This window comes from Bufo gargarizans, chromosome 8, assembly GCF_014858855.1.
Source record: "Bufo gargarizans isolate SCDJY-AF-19 chromosome 8, ASM1485885v1, whole genome shotgun sequence".
Taxonomy (NCBI): Eukaryota; Metazoa; Chordata; class Amphibia; order Anura; family Bufonidae; genus Bufo; species Bufo gargarizans.
The window spans coordinates 20,807,479-20,824,380 of record NC_058087.1 but is presented as its reverse complement, the minus strand read 5'-3'; the positions used below and the strand labels follow the sequence as shown (position 1 = coordinate 20,824,380).

The window sequence follows — 16,902 nt, the reverse complement described above, 5'->3', positions numbered from 1 at the left end:
GTTTTCCTACCTGCGTTCCTAGAAGATCCTTTTTCGGGACAGTTGACCACTATTTGCACTCATTTGCAGTAAAGCCCTGTGCTTTTGTGGTTTTTGACCGCTGTGTGTGAACTCACTCTTGGGCAACTCTTGGCCATCTGTTTGCTTTGATCTAAAAACCCTCTGCTCAAATGTACCACTTACTAGCGCTGATGTTGCGTGCCGTTGCACCCTCTGAAAACTTTAGTTAAAAAAAATATATAAGCATATTAGTATCCAGTGATAGATGTGGCATTTCTATTGGCCAGGATCTACTGCTTTTCAGGCCCTTTTATTCATTAGACTAGGGATGCCAAACCTGTGGCCCTCCAGCGGTTGCAAAACTACAACTCTCAGCGTGCCTGGACAGCCTGCACCTATCAGCCTACAGCAGGGCATGATGGGAGTTGTAGTTTTACAACAGCTGGAAAAAGCTGTTGGTTTACAGGCACCTTTAATCTGACAAAAAGTCCCATCAAGGAATATCCTACTGGAATAAATGCCCTCCACTTAGGCTCGTCTATCATAAGATATTAAGTTGTCCTAACATCTGGTGCTATGGTTATTTACCCTTCAAATAGGCCATGATTGTATTTGTTAGGTTATTGTTTTTTGAGGGGTAGGGAATGTATTTATTTAGTGGGGGGGTTCAGTTTTGTTTTGTTTTTTGTTTGTTTATTATTTCTCCTGCTTTTTCACACAGCGAATAAAACCTCTTGCGTTGATTATGCATTTAGAGGAAGGAGCAGCAGAGATGAAATTCATCTTTTAGCAGCGCAAGAGGGTTGTTCACTGTGTAACATAGAAGTCACATAGGGCTCCATAGGCTCTGAGGAGGCTCTTGGAAATCCCTGGAATGGATTAAAATGATGACATCATCTTATGGCTCTTGATTCAGAAAGAATAATAAAGCGCACCTCTGGCCAGAAATAGAAGCTTATTTTGAATCTGTACGTGCCCCATAGCTCTTTTGGTCTTTGTGCTCCCCTGTTAGGTGTCACGGCTGTGGATGGGGAAAACCCTCAGCCGCGCGGTATCAGCAGATGGGTGGTCAGAGCATGGACAGGAATAAGGGAGAAGGTCACCTCCTACACATCCCTAATTCTGACCCGTATGAGCCAACCCTGAAGGTAGGAGGGCTCATACTCCGTAACCTGATATTCCTGCTCGCCCTCAGGGTGGCCCTGGACTAGGAGCAGGGTAAGACGACCCGTTCCTCCTAGACACGGAGGAACAGGAGTCTCACTGGCCAAGCTACATAGAAAGGGGAACATAAACAGACATATGGCAATGACAGGTAAGTGAGACTAGTACCACACTTACCTGCCACACACTCAACCTGGAACCCACGTGCAAGTGCTGCTATCCACAACCAACACCAAGGACACAGCACACAACAGACATCACACGGGAACCCAGTAAGCCATATGCTGCAATAACAGATAAACCATAAACTAACACCAGACATAACATTTATGACCACCAGGGTGGCCCTCACTGGCAGATGGTAAATAACCAGAAGGATGTCTCCAGCCAGCATGGCTGAAGCACCCTCTCTGACTACTGCCTTCCACTGAGGCTTTATAGGGCCAAGTAGCCACACCCACAGTCAGACACACCCAGTGCACACACACACTAGGAAGGAAGTTAACCCTTCCAACACCAGGGAAAGGAAGACATCAACTTAAAGGGGAAGTGCACACAACACATATAACACCTCGTGCACACCGATAAAAGGCACACCTCTAAAGAGAGGTTGCCTGGGGCAACCGCATGCCTACTGCAGCAAGCTGCCTAGCACCGCTCAGGCTGCTCTGCTGCCACATACACTATGTTGCCAGCGGCAACCACAGGTGAGGCAACATACTATAGCCCTCACCTGTGATTGACAACAACACCAAGACCGCAGGCAACTGCCTGCGGTTACAGGAGTCACGACCATGACCAAGGGTCGTGACATTAGGTCTCGTCGGCAGCCAATTGCTGTGAGATACTCCCCTCTACTCTCTCAGGCTACTTTCACATTGACGTTTTGGCTTTCCATTTATAAGATCCGTTCAGGGCTCTCACACGCGGTCCAAAACGGATCAGTTTTGCCCTAATGCATTCTGAATGGAAAAGGATCCGCTCAGAACGCATCAGTTTGCCTCAGTTCAGTCTCCATTCCGCTCAGGAGACGGACACCAAAACGCTGCTTGCAGCAATTTTGATGTCCGTCTGATGAAACTGAGCCAAACGGATCCGTCCTGGCACACAATGTAAGTCAATAGGGGACGGATCCGTTTTCTATGACAGTCTGGCACAATAGAAAACGGATCTGTCCTCCATTGACTTTCAATGGCGTTCAAGACTGATCCGTCTTGGCTATGTTAAAGAAACGGATCTGTTCTGAACGGATGCAGTATTGTTGTATTATCTGAACGGATCCATCTGTGCAGATCCGCACCAAACTCAAGTCTGAAAGTAGCCTTACTGGACAGTGATGTTTCGTTTATTTTTTATTTTTTTTGTGTGGAATATTTCCAACAAACTGAAAACTGCACCTAAAGGTTCTCCAAATTGACCAGAAACCTCTTTGTCCCTGGTGCCGGGGCCCGCGCTCTCTTTGTCCCTGGTGCCGGGGCCCGCGCTCTCTTTGTCCCTGGTGCCGGGGCCCGCGCTCTCTTTGTCCCTGGTGCCGGGGCCCGCGCTCTCTTTGTCCCTGGTGCCGGGGCCCGCGCTCTCTTTGTCCCTGGTGCCGGGGCCCGCGCTCTCTTTGTCCCTGGTGCCGGGGCCCGCGCTCTCTTTGTCCCTGGTGCCGGGGCCCGCGCTCTCTTTGTCCCTGGTGCCGGGGCCCGCGCTCTCTTTGTCCCTGGTGCCGGGGCCCGCGCTCTCTTTGTCCCTGGTGCCGGGGCCCGCGCTCTCTTTGTCCCTGGTGCCGGGGCCCGCGCTCTCTTTGTCCCTGGTGCCGGGGCCCGCGCTCTCTTTGTCCCTGGTGCCGGGGCCCGCGCTCTCTTTGTCCCTGGTGCCGGGGCCCGCGCTCTCTTTGTCCCGTGTTCTATACACAGCTATACATCACCAATAAGATTGCATCTGGACATTCTTGGGATTTACTGGACGCGTGGAAGGCAGTGAGATTCTCCCATACATCTTTGCTGCTATCTTCGACAATGTTGTAGGCGTATATCTGGCGTGCCAAGCTGAATGTGTCAGGAGACTGATGATCCACAGATGACCATTACTTATAAGAAAGCGTCTTGCAGAACTCTGATATCTCACCAGCGCTGCTTGAAAAGAACACTGCATGCCTGTTTTAGTAATTGATGGAAAAGGCGCTGCAGAATTGCTCTAAGAACTGTGTTCCATCCCTTTGTTATTCCTACTGGAAATAAATGAATTGATTTTGTTAGCTTTCTCCTCATCAGTGCAATATGTCCCTATACAGCCTGACTCCATTGGCAACAATTAGGCAGTGTTAGATTGTGCGCCCCATTGACTAGGGGCATGGCAGCATCCAGTTGTCTATTTAATCATTTATTTCCAGAAGGAATAAGAAAGGAACTGCGCAATTCATCCCCCCAAAAATTTTAAATATTTAATAAAACAGACATCTGAAGAGTTTGTTCTCTGTACTGGAGAAATGCAAAGACCTAAAACTGCAGAACAATCCACAGAATTGTCCCCCACTTTATATTGCAGGGTGCATTTTGTATGGAGCCCAGCATTACACTGGTCCTTCAACTGATTCCCGTGTCTGAGAATAAAGGGTAGACTTGGCAAGAAGTTGGTGCAATGATTGGCATTGCTTCCTGGAGCAGCATCTTTCTTTGGTGCGTCCCTTCTGCTGCAGCTCTTCCCCTGTAACTGTCACAGCTTCTAACAATCTACGTTTGGTGGCAGTTGAAGGATGGAACTGAGCGTGTGTTACCACCTTAGGAAGGAGGACAGATAAACAAGGAAAGGAACAAGCAGCAGGTGGCACTATACACATACATTTTATTGAATAACTGTACTAAATTTGTAATTATGCGCAATTTCAAATGTATTCAGATCCTGGTGCTGGTTTGAAAAAAAATAAATATGTAGAATTTTACTGATTAACAGGTCCAGGTGATATGATGTCTAGACTGTCTGGTCCTGTCAATCAAAGTGCAGAGGGAGCGGAAGTTGCAGAGAGAGCAGAGCCTCTAGGTGTAATGGCAACGCCCCCATTGCTCCTAGAGGCTAATTTGCATATATTAAAGCATCATTTTTCTCAGCAATGCGGGCACCTTTGAACATGGGAACAACACAGGTGCCTTCATCTGCCAACTGCACATGTAACAGGTCAGCCAGTGTCATAGCTACAAAACTGCTGACAGATGCCCTTTGAGCAGCAGGGTTTCCTCTGACAACGTCTCCTCCGTCCTTTTGTCAGTGTGACTGAAACAAGTCTGTGACGCGTGGAGAGGCAGTCTGCTGTACGGTGCAGCAGTTAGGATGGCCTGTGAATGCTGCGGTTGCTTGTACTGAAGGAAATAAACAAAAGCTGCAAGAAGAGGAACAAATATGGATCCAGCCAGTGAGTTATTACAATGGAAGCGATGAGAGGGATGGCGGTGGAGAGCAGGAGGGTCGGGAGAGATCAGTAATACTGCATAGCACGGTGTTAGACCATATAATTTATTTTACACGTGTGTCCTGCGCCGTTACGTAAGTTTAGGGTTTCAGGCTACAGTTGTTCCGGGGACGGTAAATGACACTTGATTTGATCTGAAGTCACGGCTGTAACAAGTCCCCCGTGATTGCTCCATAGCAACTTGTGTATGATGATGAGATATGAATATGCGCACGCAGCATCATTCTGCATCCTCCTGATTAGCACGCTTACAGATGCAACGTCTTCTAGTTCTCGTCTTGTTTTATGTCTGGTAAGATGTAGGTTGTAGCCTTACATGGGGGGGTATAGCCTGCTGGGGGCCAAGACTTTTTTTTCTATTTCATGCGAGCTGCATCTATGATTTGGATTGCCCGATGAACAAGCGTTTTTCTCGTTCATCGGGCATTCGGCGGCAGTTTTACACTGCCAGATTTCCGACGAACGTTACTACGAACGCGTGTTGGCGATCATCTGCCCAAAAATTGGCAGGTGTAATACAGGCTTTACGCAGAGAATGCTATCAGTCACTGATAACACATCCCCCGTCAAAAAATAAAAAGCAGCCGTCCGGACTCCTTTTTGCGCAGTCCTACTCAAGTGTTCGAGCAGATAATAGGCAAAGATCGTGGTGACAGATTCCCATTAGTAAATACCCTGCGAATACTCAGGAAAGAAGCCTATTCCATTCTGAGTCCATTTTGGTCGCCCCCTCTGGGGTACAGGATGTTTGCAGAACAAAAGTCGGAAAGTGCTTCTGCCAAGCTCCGAGACGTGATGACACTTGTCACAAGGGGGCAAACATATGACTTTGAAGTTATTTTGAGATCTGGAGATTCTTGTACGGCAGGATCTGTCTCCTCTATACTGCTAGAAAAATAATAATGTAAAGCAAAACTGCGCGATGCCAGGGGAGCCCTGCTCGGCACGCCGTCTGTCAATTAGTTCTCGGCTGGAAGCCTTTCTGACCCCCTTTGAAATGTGTATTTTGCACCTAAAGCAATAACCTCTATGTATTAGGTTTCTTCTCATATGCATAACAGAGAATATATCCTAAACATATCATTTCTGTATTTCCAATTAATAGAAAAATCTAATATTCAATTAACATCTAATGTAACGGGAATACTATTATTACAGAGGTGTTATACTGATCTATTATCCATAGAAACCTTCGAGCCCATACATCTGTGGGATCTGGTATCCTTTCTGAGAGGCCCCATATGGAGTTGTTACCACCTGGATACGGCCAGCAAGCTGCATTTGACACATTATTGCTGCGATTCTGTTTAATGCATAAAAGTATTTGATGTCTGATCCGCTGGTTACCAGTAGGTTACGTGTTTGCGCGGCTTAAGAACTGTGCAGCAGATTTGGCCACATTGCAAATTGTATAAACTGCAACGTAAACAGAATACTGTGGGTTAAAGCGTCAGATTCGCGTGCCCATGTTCCTGCTGTGTTATACATCTGCATGGATATGGCCTGGCTGCGGGTTTACCCGACCCCAACTCACGGCCTTCCAGATCCCTGTGATACGGAGTTCAGGTCAGTTTAGCCCATGTTTGGGTCAGGTCACACATCCGAGTAACACGGACGTATAATGACGCTGAAATGTGAATCTGGCCTTACCATCTTTAAATCCCGAAGATTGGGACATGTAATCATTGCCCCGGGAAAGCCCCAAAAACAGCCACTTTTGGAAGAAACGTGTATAAACCCTGCTCCTTTTCAGTCCTGCAAAATTGGCGCTGCTGGCAAATACACATCATGCAGTAAGATGTGTATGTGTATATATATATATATATTAGTAGAAAAGAAGGCAGCACTCCAGTAGATGGTGAAAAGTGGACGATTTATTCACTCCTATATATATATATATATATATATATATATATATATATATATATATATATATATATACATACACTATACCATCTGAACGGGCTGATGTCGGACCCACTTGACGTACATTTTTCTGTACCTTTTTGCCTGCAACAAATCTGCCGCATGTCTGTACTATAAGAATAACCACCTTGCAAGTTTTGCCGTCCCCTTCCTCTTATCTAGAGTTTTACGTGTAGGCATAAACGCATTGTACAGATGCCCAAGGCTTCCTGAGGTCCTGGGATATGCACAGTGCAGTATGTGGTCTGTTCACACTACTCATGGGCCAGGCTAATAAATGTGCCGCCCATAGAGGGAAGGTATGGGAAGTCCTGTCCTAGGTAACGTTAGTATGACACCAGGTGACATGGCTACAGTCTGTATGGTGACATAGCACCGCGAGTAAACTAGTAGTAGTAATTGGTATGAGTCAGGAAACGGAGGACCCCTTTATTGAAGAATGCTTATTGTGTAGTATATACTGTATATAGTAAACCTGGGAGGGGGTTTAGTTCTCGCTATTCCGGTTTGTGTTTGTGCTTTGCTCACTAACATTATATTCTGTTAATCATTCATTTAAGAAATGCCCCCGTGTTGTGTACATTGTGAGCCTAGGATCGTCTATCGGAGATATGACTAATTGTGTTGTCACCGGTTCAATAGAAATGCATTAAGCGTCATTCCATCCGAAAATTAATTTCATTCCGGAACAATTCATGCCTTGGGTTACTGTAACTGTTGTAATAAACCGTAGACTTAATAAAACGTGCGCTGTTGAGAAAACCGCTGTCTTCTATCGGGTGGACTAAAGTCTTATTGTATAGACGGTATGCAGTGAGCTCCGGAGCTCCCCTAGTGGTGGACACGGGAAGACAGAATTTCATCACTTAATCCCCATGGTATAAACATATCCCCTATACCAGGGATGGCCAACCTGCGGCTCTCCAGCTGTTGCAAAACTACAACTCCCAGCATGCCCAGCATGCCCAGACTGCCTACAGCTGGGTATGGTGGGCATTGTAGTTTTACCACAGCTGGAAGCCGCAGGTTCAGCATCTCTGCCCTATACACAGTTGGCACGAGCAAACCGATTCTAATAAATTGATTTGTCCTATCAGGAAAAGTTCTTCACCTGTGAGGGGCTTTCTCCGCAGGTGACGACGCACCCCTCTGCCTCTTGATTGGCACGGCCGGACTTCTCGCCCTGACAATCTCCGGTCTTATCGCGTCCTGTGTGATCCTCGCCCAGGATTGTCACAAGCCTGTCGCATAGTCCTTATCACACATCAGTATTCAGTACATGCCACGACTTACCGAGTGCAGCTGACATGGAGTCATCCCATGAATACGTCTTGGAAGTAATGAAGTCACTCGCTTCCCCCAGTGGTTCAGCATAGTGGATGCAAATATTCATAATGACAGGGGTTGAAAATTCAATCTGCATTTGTCTGACCCTTTGTTGCTGATAGGAATAGCCCTCTTCTTCCCAGGGATCATCTATCTCCTATAAATCTTCTCTTTAGCCTCCAGGTGCTGTTACTAGAAGGGCTTGGCGAGCATGAAACGCCATGTTTGTGTGTGCCGCCTGTTACAGATGTCAGCCTTCAGAAGTGGTGGAGACTGGAGCTTTAGAGGCCTGAAGGAGCACAGAGAGATCATTACTCTACACGTCATAAATCTGTGACCCCCTAGATCTGTGATGGCTAACCTCCGGCATGCTGGGAGTCGTAGTTTCACCGGCCAGTGATACTAGTCATGACGTCACTGAGCCAGCCGTAAACAGGTGAGAAGGCTGCCAGCACTACTGGAGCGCCTGCTGCCTTCTCAAACAGCTGATCGGCAGGGGTCCCGGGTGTCGGACCCCGGCCGATCAGATGCTGATGATCTATCCAGAGGATAGATAATCAGTTAAAACAAACTGCAGAACCCCTTTAAGGTTTTCACTTTGGATACATACAATAAAAAATAAGCTGGTTTCTAAAAGTTGACCTTGGCTTCCATTCCAATAATAGTCATATCCTGATGTTTCTCCTGATCCATAATATACATTTTAAACGTAATGTGTTAAAATTAAGTTTTTGCTACGAAAAAAGCTGGTGTTTTTGTACATTTTTCCATGTCCTTATATAAAAAAAATATATAAATACTAAACTCCTGTAGTTTTTACTTTGGCCGCATAGTCTAATAGGCTCTTCCTTTTCTGTACAGATCACTTCCGCAGTAGTCTCATTATCAGAAAGCAGGATTACAGTGTAAGATAACATCCCTGTATAGATAACACAGGATCCTCCGTTCACATGGTGGTGTCACAGCTCACCTCCTTCCCTTCCCTTCACAATGACCTCTGCACAGGTCACAGAGCATGCCCACAGCACCAAACAAGTCTGCAAGCATCTCTCTAAACACCGTTAAAGGGGGTTTCGCGAGATTTTGATATTTATGGCCTCAGGATAGGTCATTGGGGATCTGACACCCGGGACCCCTGCTGATCAGCTGTTTGAGAAGGCACCGGCGTTCCTGCAAGCGCCGCGGTCTTCTCGGGGCTAACCAAGCACAGCGCCGTACATTGTATAGCAGCTGAGTTTAGTATCGCAGCCCAGCCCCCTTCACTTCAGTGGGGCAGAGTGCGATACCAAACACAGCCACTATACAATGTACGGCGCTGTGCTTGGTAAGCTGCGAGAAGAGCGCGGCGCTTGCAGGAACGCCGGTGCCTTTTCAAACAGCTGATCGGCAGGTGTCAGACCCCCAACGATCAGGTACTGATCACCTATCCTGAGGAGAAGTCATCAGTATTAAAATCTCAAAAAAAAAAAAATTTACTTCAGTTCCAGGAAGATGGCTGCCCCAATGATCATGTGCAAAAAAATAGGGTAAAAATTTACAGTCAAAAACAGAAATTTTTTTTGTCATCTGCTTTTATTTAGTAACAAAATATAGGTGATATATTCCTTATACAGCAATCTACGTGCAGTTCGATGGGAGTTGTGTTCTTGAGAAACAGTTGTGCAACTTTATTTCCTTCGCGGTCAGTCACATGTATGGGAGACGAGTGTCATGAGATGGGAAAAACTGCTCTCTGTGGCATCCACAAGACCTCAGAACCGTGACCAGTGTGACAAAACCAGTGGTACAATACCACAGTATCACTTTCCATTGAATACAATGTATCAATTAAATAGGACCTGTCCCCTCTCCTGACATGTCTGTTTTAGTAACTACTTAGTTGCACCCCCTGTGTAATAACCATTATGGAGCATCTGTTCCTATTACTCTCTGTTGTGCCATTCCTTTATTATTTCTGCTAGAAATTTACAAATAAATTGCCAGCAGTCTGCAGTAAAGGTACTGCTGGGTGTTACTAATAGCGGATGAGGGTGGCTCTGTCCAATCAGTGCTGCTGGTGTCAGACCGTGCACCTGGACCTTTACTGCAAGCTGCTGGCAGTTCATTCATAACTTCTAGCAGGAATAATAAAGGATTGGGACAACACAGAGTGATAAGAAGAGATGTTTCAGAATTGTCATTACATTGGGAATGCAAGTAGTTATTGCAACAGCCTTGTCAGTAAAGGGGACTTGTAACCTCTCCTGACACGTCTGTTCTGGTATCTACTTGCATCCCCATGCAATAACAGTTCTGGAGCATCTATTCTTATTACTCTGTGTTGTGCCATTCCTGTATTATTCCTGCTAGAAGTTATGACTTAATTGCTAGTAGTTTGCAATGAAGGTCCAGATGGGTTTTACCATTTAGGGGGATGTCCCTGAACAGTCTGACACTGGTGACACTGAATGGATAGTGTCAGAATGTGCAGGGACACACCTCTAACTGGTGACACCCATCTGAACCTTCATTTCAAACTACTACCATTCATAAATTCTAGCAGGAATAAGAATAGATGCTCCAGAGTTATTACAAGGGGTATGCAAGTAGTTGCTGTCAGGAGAGGTGACCGCTCCTCTTTATGCACTTTCCTAAATTCAAATGGAGCAAATATGAGACCACATTGAATGGCCATCACCTGCCATGCTACCTTGCAATAGCATTGATGCTGGGTGGAGTAGTTCTAACGTATGTATGTATTTTATTTTATTTATTTTTTTCTTCATATGCACGATTTTTTTTACCCGTTTTGCACCAGTTTTTACCGCCCGCTGAGGTTTTTCGCAGACGTTTTCACTGGCTTCTTGTCGTCCCTTTACTGACCCTGCCATGTTTGATGGCTGCAGACGACTGGATCAAGCCTTGTGCGTGCCTTTCTTCTGCGTGCAGTCAGGCTGCTGGATTTGTGCTATCTCTTCCAGCCACCGGGCTGCACATGAATGAATCAATGACAGTAGTGGGAGGAGAGTGATGCAAGTTTGGCCGATATATGCAAATGTTCATCTGTATGGGGGGAAGGGATCTACATGTGCCACGGGGAAGAATCATTTTGATCGCCCCATTCATTATTTTATTTATTTAGTTATTCTTCCTTTCTCGGTGCTGGTCCGCAGAGGTCATAATAAACGCTATGATTAGGTCCATTTAGAATGAAATGCTTATTGTCTGCTCGGCGCTATGGAGCCGTGTATAGAAAATGGATTACATTGCCTCAGTACGTAATACACACATTTGTTTAGACCTCGCATTACCAATGGACGTCTTTCCTTTTTGCACTAGCCTGGGAAATTGTTTGTCTTCATAATTGGATTCTTATTTTAATAGGGTTTTATTAAAGGGATTGTCCAGTCTTATAAGCTTTATCATTGTATAATAAAATTAGAAACGTTTTGTTTTGTGCTTTCTTCCTTAAAGGGCATCTGTCAGCAGTTTTGTCCCTATGACACTGGCTGACCTGTTACATGTGCACTTGGCAGCTGAAGACATCTGTGTTGGTCCCATGTCCATATGTGTCCCTCATTGCTGAGAAAAAGGATGTTTTAATATATGCAAATGAGCCTCTAGGAGCAACGGGGGCGTTACCATTACACCTAGAGGCTGTGCACTCTCTGCAATTGCTGTGCTCTCTGCACTTCGACAGGACCAGGCAGTAAAACGTCATCACACCTGGCCCTGTCAATCAAAAGTACAGAGGGCGTGATAATTAAAGAATGAGGAGCCTCTAGGTGTAATGGTAACGCCCCCGTTGCTCCTAGAGTCTCATTTGCATATATTAAAACATAATTTTTCTCAGTAATCTGGACACCTATGAACATGGGACCAACACAGATGTCTTCAGCTGCCAAGCGCACATGTAACAGGTCAGCCGGTGTTATAGGTACAAAACTGCTGACAGATGCCCTTTAACTTTTAAAGATATCTGCTTGTGTTAATAAAAACACTGCAAAAAAAAGAAAAAAGCCAGCCCAGCCCATGCCAAAAGGCATACGCTAGATGCATGGGGCCCTGTAGAGGATACCTTTGTGTGTGTTGAGCAAATATTTCTGCAAACATTGCAAAACTTACTTTGTCTTGTTCCTATCTCGCGTCAATTTGTTTATTCGCTTAAATTACTGTATCAAGATACTAAGCCGAACTCTGCTTTGTGCTTCGTTAACGAAGCCGAGTTCAGCTTCGTATTTTGACACAGTAATTTATTTGAATAAACAAACGGATACGTGATAGAGGCGAGACGAAGCAATTCTCGCCATATTTGTGTCCTACGTTTTACAGCAGGACACAGCCCATAGTATTAAGGTAGTTTTTTAAAAGAATCTGATTCGGATGCAGCAATCCGAACTCGAGTCGCTCATCCCTAGTCGAGACCTTTCCTGGAGCCTACACTGTAGGTGAAGTAAAATCTGGGAGCGAATGGAGCCTAAATACTTAAATTTGCCTTTCCGATTACCTTGTGTCTTCTACAACCTGCCACCTTACATCATTATGTTAGCAAGGTGTACGGGATACTAAAGTAGGGGGTTAACTGCAGGATCCGACTACAGGGGGTTTGTTTGTAGTCTGTTACCATGGAGACATGTTTTCATCTAAGCTGTTATTTTTATAAATCAATATTATTTGAATTGTTGCTTTTTTATTTACCAACTTACTCTTTAATACTCAGCTTTTCCCCCTGCAAGCAGGACCCTATGTAATACAACCTGTTACATAGTTACACGTTTTTTTATTCATTTCTTTGCTCTGTATCTCCTCCTGTCCCCGAACGACAACGCGCAGCGTTCTGAATTTGTGTCCACAGGTTAACTGGCAGGTTCTTCCATTAAACAGGAAGAGCTGCCGGTCTCCCCTGCGCTTGTGAATTGCAGATAAAAGGTCAATAATAATTTATGAAATGTTCCATTTTTGCCGCTATCTGTCAGAACGGTCTCCTTATAGGACTGATAATAAGGGTATTTCTGAGCAGTTTGGCAGGCAGATGGGTTGTGGCCCGTTGCTCGCTGCGAAGCATAGATAATTTCTTTCCCCGCACCCCCCCTCGGTCGCCTGCGCAGGAATCAGTGTATTTGCACAACACCTGAGGCTTCTTTCTCATTTTCTTGAAATTCCAGGAGCTGCAATTTGAACGGCTCACCAGAGAGCTCGAGGTGGAAAGACAAATTGTCGCCAATCAGCTAGAAAGATGCAGACTGGGAGCGGAGTCGCCAAGCATCGCCAGCGTAAGGTACAGATTTTAATGACTGTTTGCTCCCATACTGTGAAATGGCCATTTCCAGGAACCAGCCACTGTGCAGAATTTATTTCGCTGTTTACTCGCTGCCCTACTTGCTCATTGGGAGTATTTATCGGCTAATGTAGGAGCTTTCTTAAAATAAATATCTGACTTTCCATCAGCCGAGTCTAATTGTGCATCATTTACTTGCATTTTACGTTGGAATCAAGGTAGGTGACCTCGGCGATGCCTGGTGGGCAGAGCAGAGCTATACGTGATGGCCTGCCGGTTTCCTTAGGCAGCTGTACACTTCAGAAGGCCCAAACAGTGGTGTGACAACCCAAAGGGAGCTGTAACGCTGGCCAAAGAACTGGCTAAATGGGTTTTCAGCAACATGACTTAAAGGGGTTGTCTGACCTCAGCAAGTGGCATTTATGTAGAGAAACTTAATACAAGGCACTTACTAATGTATTGTGATTGCCCATATTGCCTCCTTTGCTGGCTGGATTCAATTTTCCAGCACATTATACTCTGCTCGTTTCCAGGGGTTACAACCCTGAAATCCAGCAGCGGTGGCCGTGCTTGCACTCTACGGCCATCTTTTTGTTGCCTTGTGTCTAGCGATAATCACGTGGCATAATTTTACCTGAGTCTCCCCAACTCCAGTGTAAAGGTGGGGGGAGGGAGACGGACGGACGGACGTACGTGTCCTCTCTGAGATGTATTGACTGACCAGAGTTTGTATAGGATGGAGATGTTACGTAGCATAACCTCCTGACACTAAATTCTTGCAAAGTCCACTAGATTTTCTGATCTGTCTGTTGGAGTTGCCACAGATGGGGATCTTGGCTGTACACCGCCCATACCTAATCCGTTCAGCTCCGCAGAACATGGCGGATAAGCAGCAGTCATGCCCAGATGACGCCGCTTATCTTTGAGATAACAGAGGGCTTTCCTGGTTGAAATATAAACTGGCCTTTCACTGCTCCTCTGACAGGTGACGTCTGCGAACAGTTGGGCTGTAGTCACAGATGTGATATTGTTGGGACGCCCCCTCCCAAATTGAGGCAGTCTCTGATGAAATCTCAAGTCTATGACCAGATTTAGATTTGATGAGAAGCCAAAAGCAAGTGATCCTTCATCCTTGCTACTGAACAGCTGTCTTTCTTTGCAGTCTTAAAGGATTTCCTTATAGGTTATGCCACCCACATGCGACCCCATTCATGGTACCACTGGAGTTCACTGGGACTAAGGGGCTCTGTCCATTTTAATGAGTCACACCTGCAATACCTGACATACTACATGTATGCGGGCATGCCAGTATCAGAGGCCCTGTGTCTGGTAAATATCTAAAGGTGCAGTGGTAAACTTCCAAAAGAATATTACCAGGTCCATCCCTGCCTGCCAGATAGACCTTAAAGGGGATGTCCCACGAAATATATTCTGCAGTTTTGGAACCAGAACCCGGAATACTCTTATAATTGCATCTAATTAAAAATGTTGTATAGCTAGTGAGCTATTCAATAAAATGTATTTGTATTGCGCCACCTGCTGTTTGCTAGTTTTGTTTGTTTTCTTACTTCTCTGTCCACCTCTGTAAGGTGGACTCACATGCTCAGTTCTATCCTTCAACTACCTCCTGACCTGTGATAGGGAAAGAGCTGCAGCAATAAAGACATGTCCCCTGAGCTGCAGCAGAAAGGACACTCCCCTTGAGCGGTCAGCTTGATATAAATCTAGCAGAGCAATGAATGTGGAGATCTCTGGATCCATGTGAGGTGCAGGGCTGGTTCTAGCTTTGTGAGAAAAGGAATGTCATGTACTACATGATGTCTGATTTTCATGTTTTACATTAATCATAGGATAACCCCTTTTTAAAGCTCATATCCCCATTTTCACCCAGGCAGCCCCCCGACTTGAGCATCGGAGCGGTTCATGCTCCGCTGCTCTCCTTTGCCTTGTGCTAAATTGTACAAGGCAGAGGCATTTTCTGGCGTTCCGGTGACGAACCAGGCTCTCCATGGGGCTGCCAAGCAGAGGCTTCCGCCCAGCAGTGAGCCCGGTGATGTCACCGGCACTGATGGGCGGGCTTTAGCGCTGCCGTAGCCTGTAAAACGGCTAGGGTAGAGCTAAAGCCCGCCCATCAGAGCCTCCGCCCACCAGTGTGGTGTTGTAAATAAAAGAGCCCTTGACCTGCGCGATCCAGCGCAGGGCAAGGGAGCGCATCGGAGCATAAGATGCATCAGGGGGCTGCCTGCGTGAAATTATGGGTTTGTCCGGGTTCGGCTCTGAACCCGGACAACCCCTTTAAGGGTACCCGCACACATTGCAGATTACATGCAAATTCTTGTGTGGGAAAAACCATATCGTAATACAGTGCCAGCAAAATGAGTGAGATAAGGCAAATCTCATTTACACTTAGCTTTTTTTTTTTTTTTTTTTCATGCAAAACTTGACCTGCCTTATGGATTTTGAGATCCGCAGCATGCTGTGTAATTTTTTTTTTACTTATTTTTTTTATTGCAGTCTTCATGCTTTTCAACAGAAGCGTGAGATCAGTGGGAAACCTGCATCAAATCCACACCGAGAAGCACAAGTGCGGTTTATGTTGCAGGTTTAGTGCAAATAAAAGCACGAAAATCCATGCAGATTTTCTGTTTTAGAACCCGCACCTGTGTGCAGGTACCTTTCACATCACGTTTTTGCCATCAGTTTCATGTATGCAAAAAATATATATACATTAATGGATGCCTCAGACGGATCCCTCACCATAGTATATTATTATTTTTTTATACCGGTACAAAAGCGTGATGTGCTGCACTTCTGTATCCTTTTTTTACCCAACCTTTTTGTCAAGTGGATGGCAAAAACTTGATGTGAACAGCCCCTAAGCAGTTTTTCAGGCTTAGAAAAGCAAATCTTTTTTTCTTATGAAAACTGTGCCAGCGCTCGGCTCTATTGAAGTGAATAGGACTGCGCTGCAATACCACACACAGCCTCTGGTACGGGTGTGGAGCTGTTTTTGGTAGAGAGCAGCCATGTATTTTTTTTTGTTTTTTTTTATATATATATACCCTGCACAACTGCTGTAAGGGTGTATTAACACACAGCAGTCGAATTAAATTTTTCTTTCCAGGATTGTTGCAAAATTTTTGCAAAAATGTAGTGTAAACGCACCCAAATATTGGTCATTGACTAACATGGGCACTTACCCCTTGGTCATGGGTTATGACTAGTTGAGGCCTCCAGTGCACATGTTCCAGCCTTTGCGAGTCTGAAGTCCTCTATTTCCCATCTAATCTCCAGTGATTTCTTCCCCGTAGACACATTGGGTCATTTAGTCACATTCAAGCAGCTGACTGGGGAGAAGAGACATCAGAGCGCTGCTCGTGGCAGCTTATCAAGAACTATCTTCTATGTACATAAATCTGAATACATCTCACTCATTATTGCCTGTAAATGAAAGCCTCATTGAAATGATAATCCCCTCGCCCGTGGAAGCGCAGCATGTGGGAGTAGAGCAGATACGGACTGTCAAGCGGGGAATGGCACCACCATGCAGAATGTGACCAGCAGCTCTCTGAATAAGGGCTCATGCACACGACCGGTTCACAAAAAATACGGATGACATCCATGTGCATTCCGTATTTTGCGGAACGGAACAGCTGATCCTTCATAGAACTGTACCATCCTTGTCCGTAATGTGGACAATAATAGGACATGCTCTATTTTTTTGCGGAACGGAAATACGGAATGCACACGGAGTAACTTCAGTTTTTTTTTGGATGAG

The 16,902-nt window shown here is 45.5% G+C and overlaps 1 protein-coding gene across 1 annotated transcript in view; it reads left to right on the top strand.

Moving 5' to 3' along the window:
- The window catches only part of PKP4 (plakophilin 4), a 240,397-nt gene that overhangs the window by 100,908 nt on the left and 122,587 nt on the right, over positions 1–16,902 (top strand). Inside the window, exon 3 of the mRNA XM_044305120.1 lies at positions 13,012–13,124. Coding sequence (XP_044161055.1) covers positions 13,012–13,124 — 113 coding nt within the window. The remainder of the gene's footprint in view (positions 1–13,011; positions 13,125–16,902) is intronic.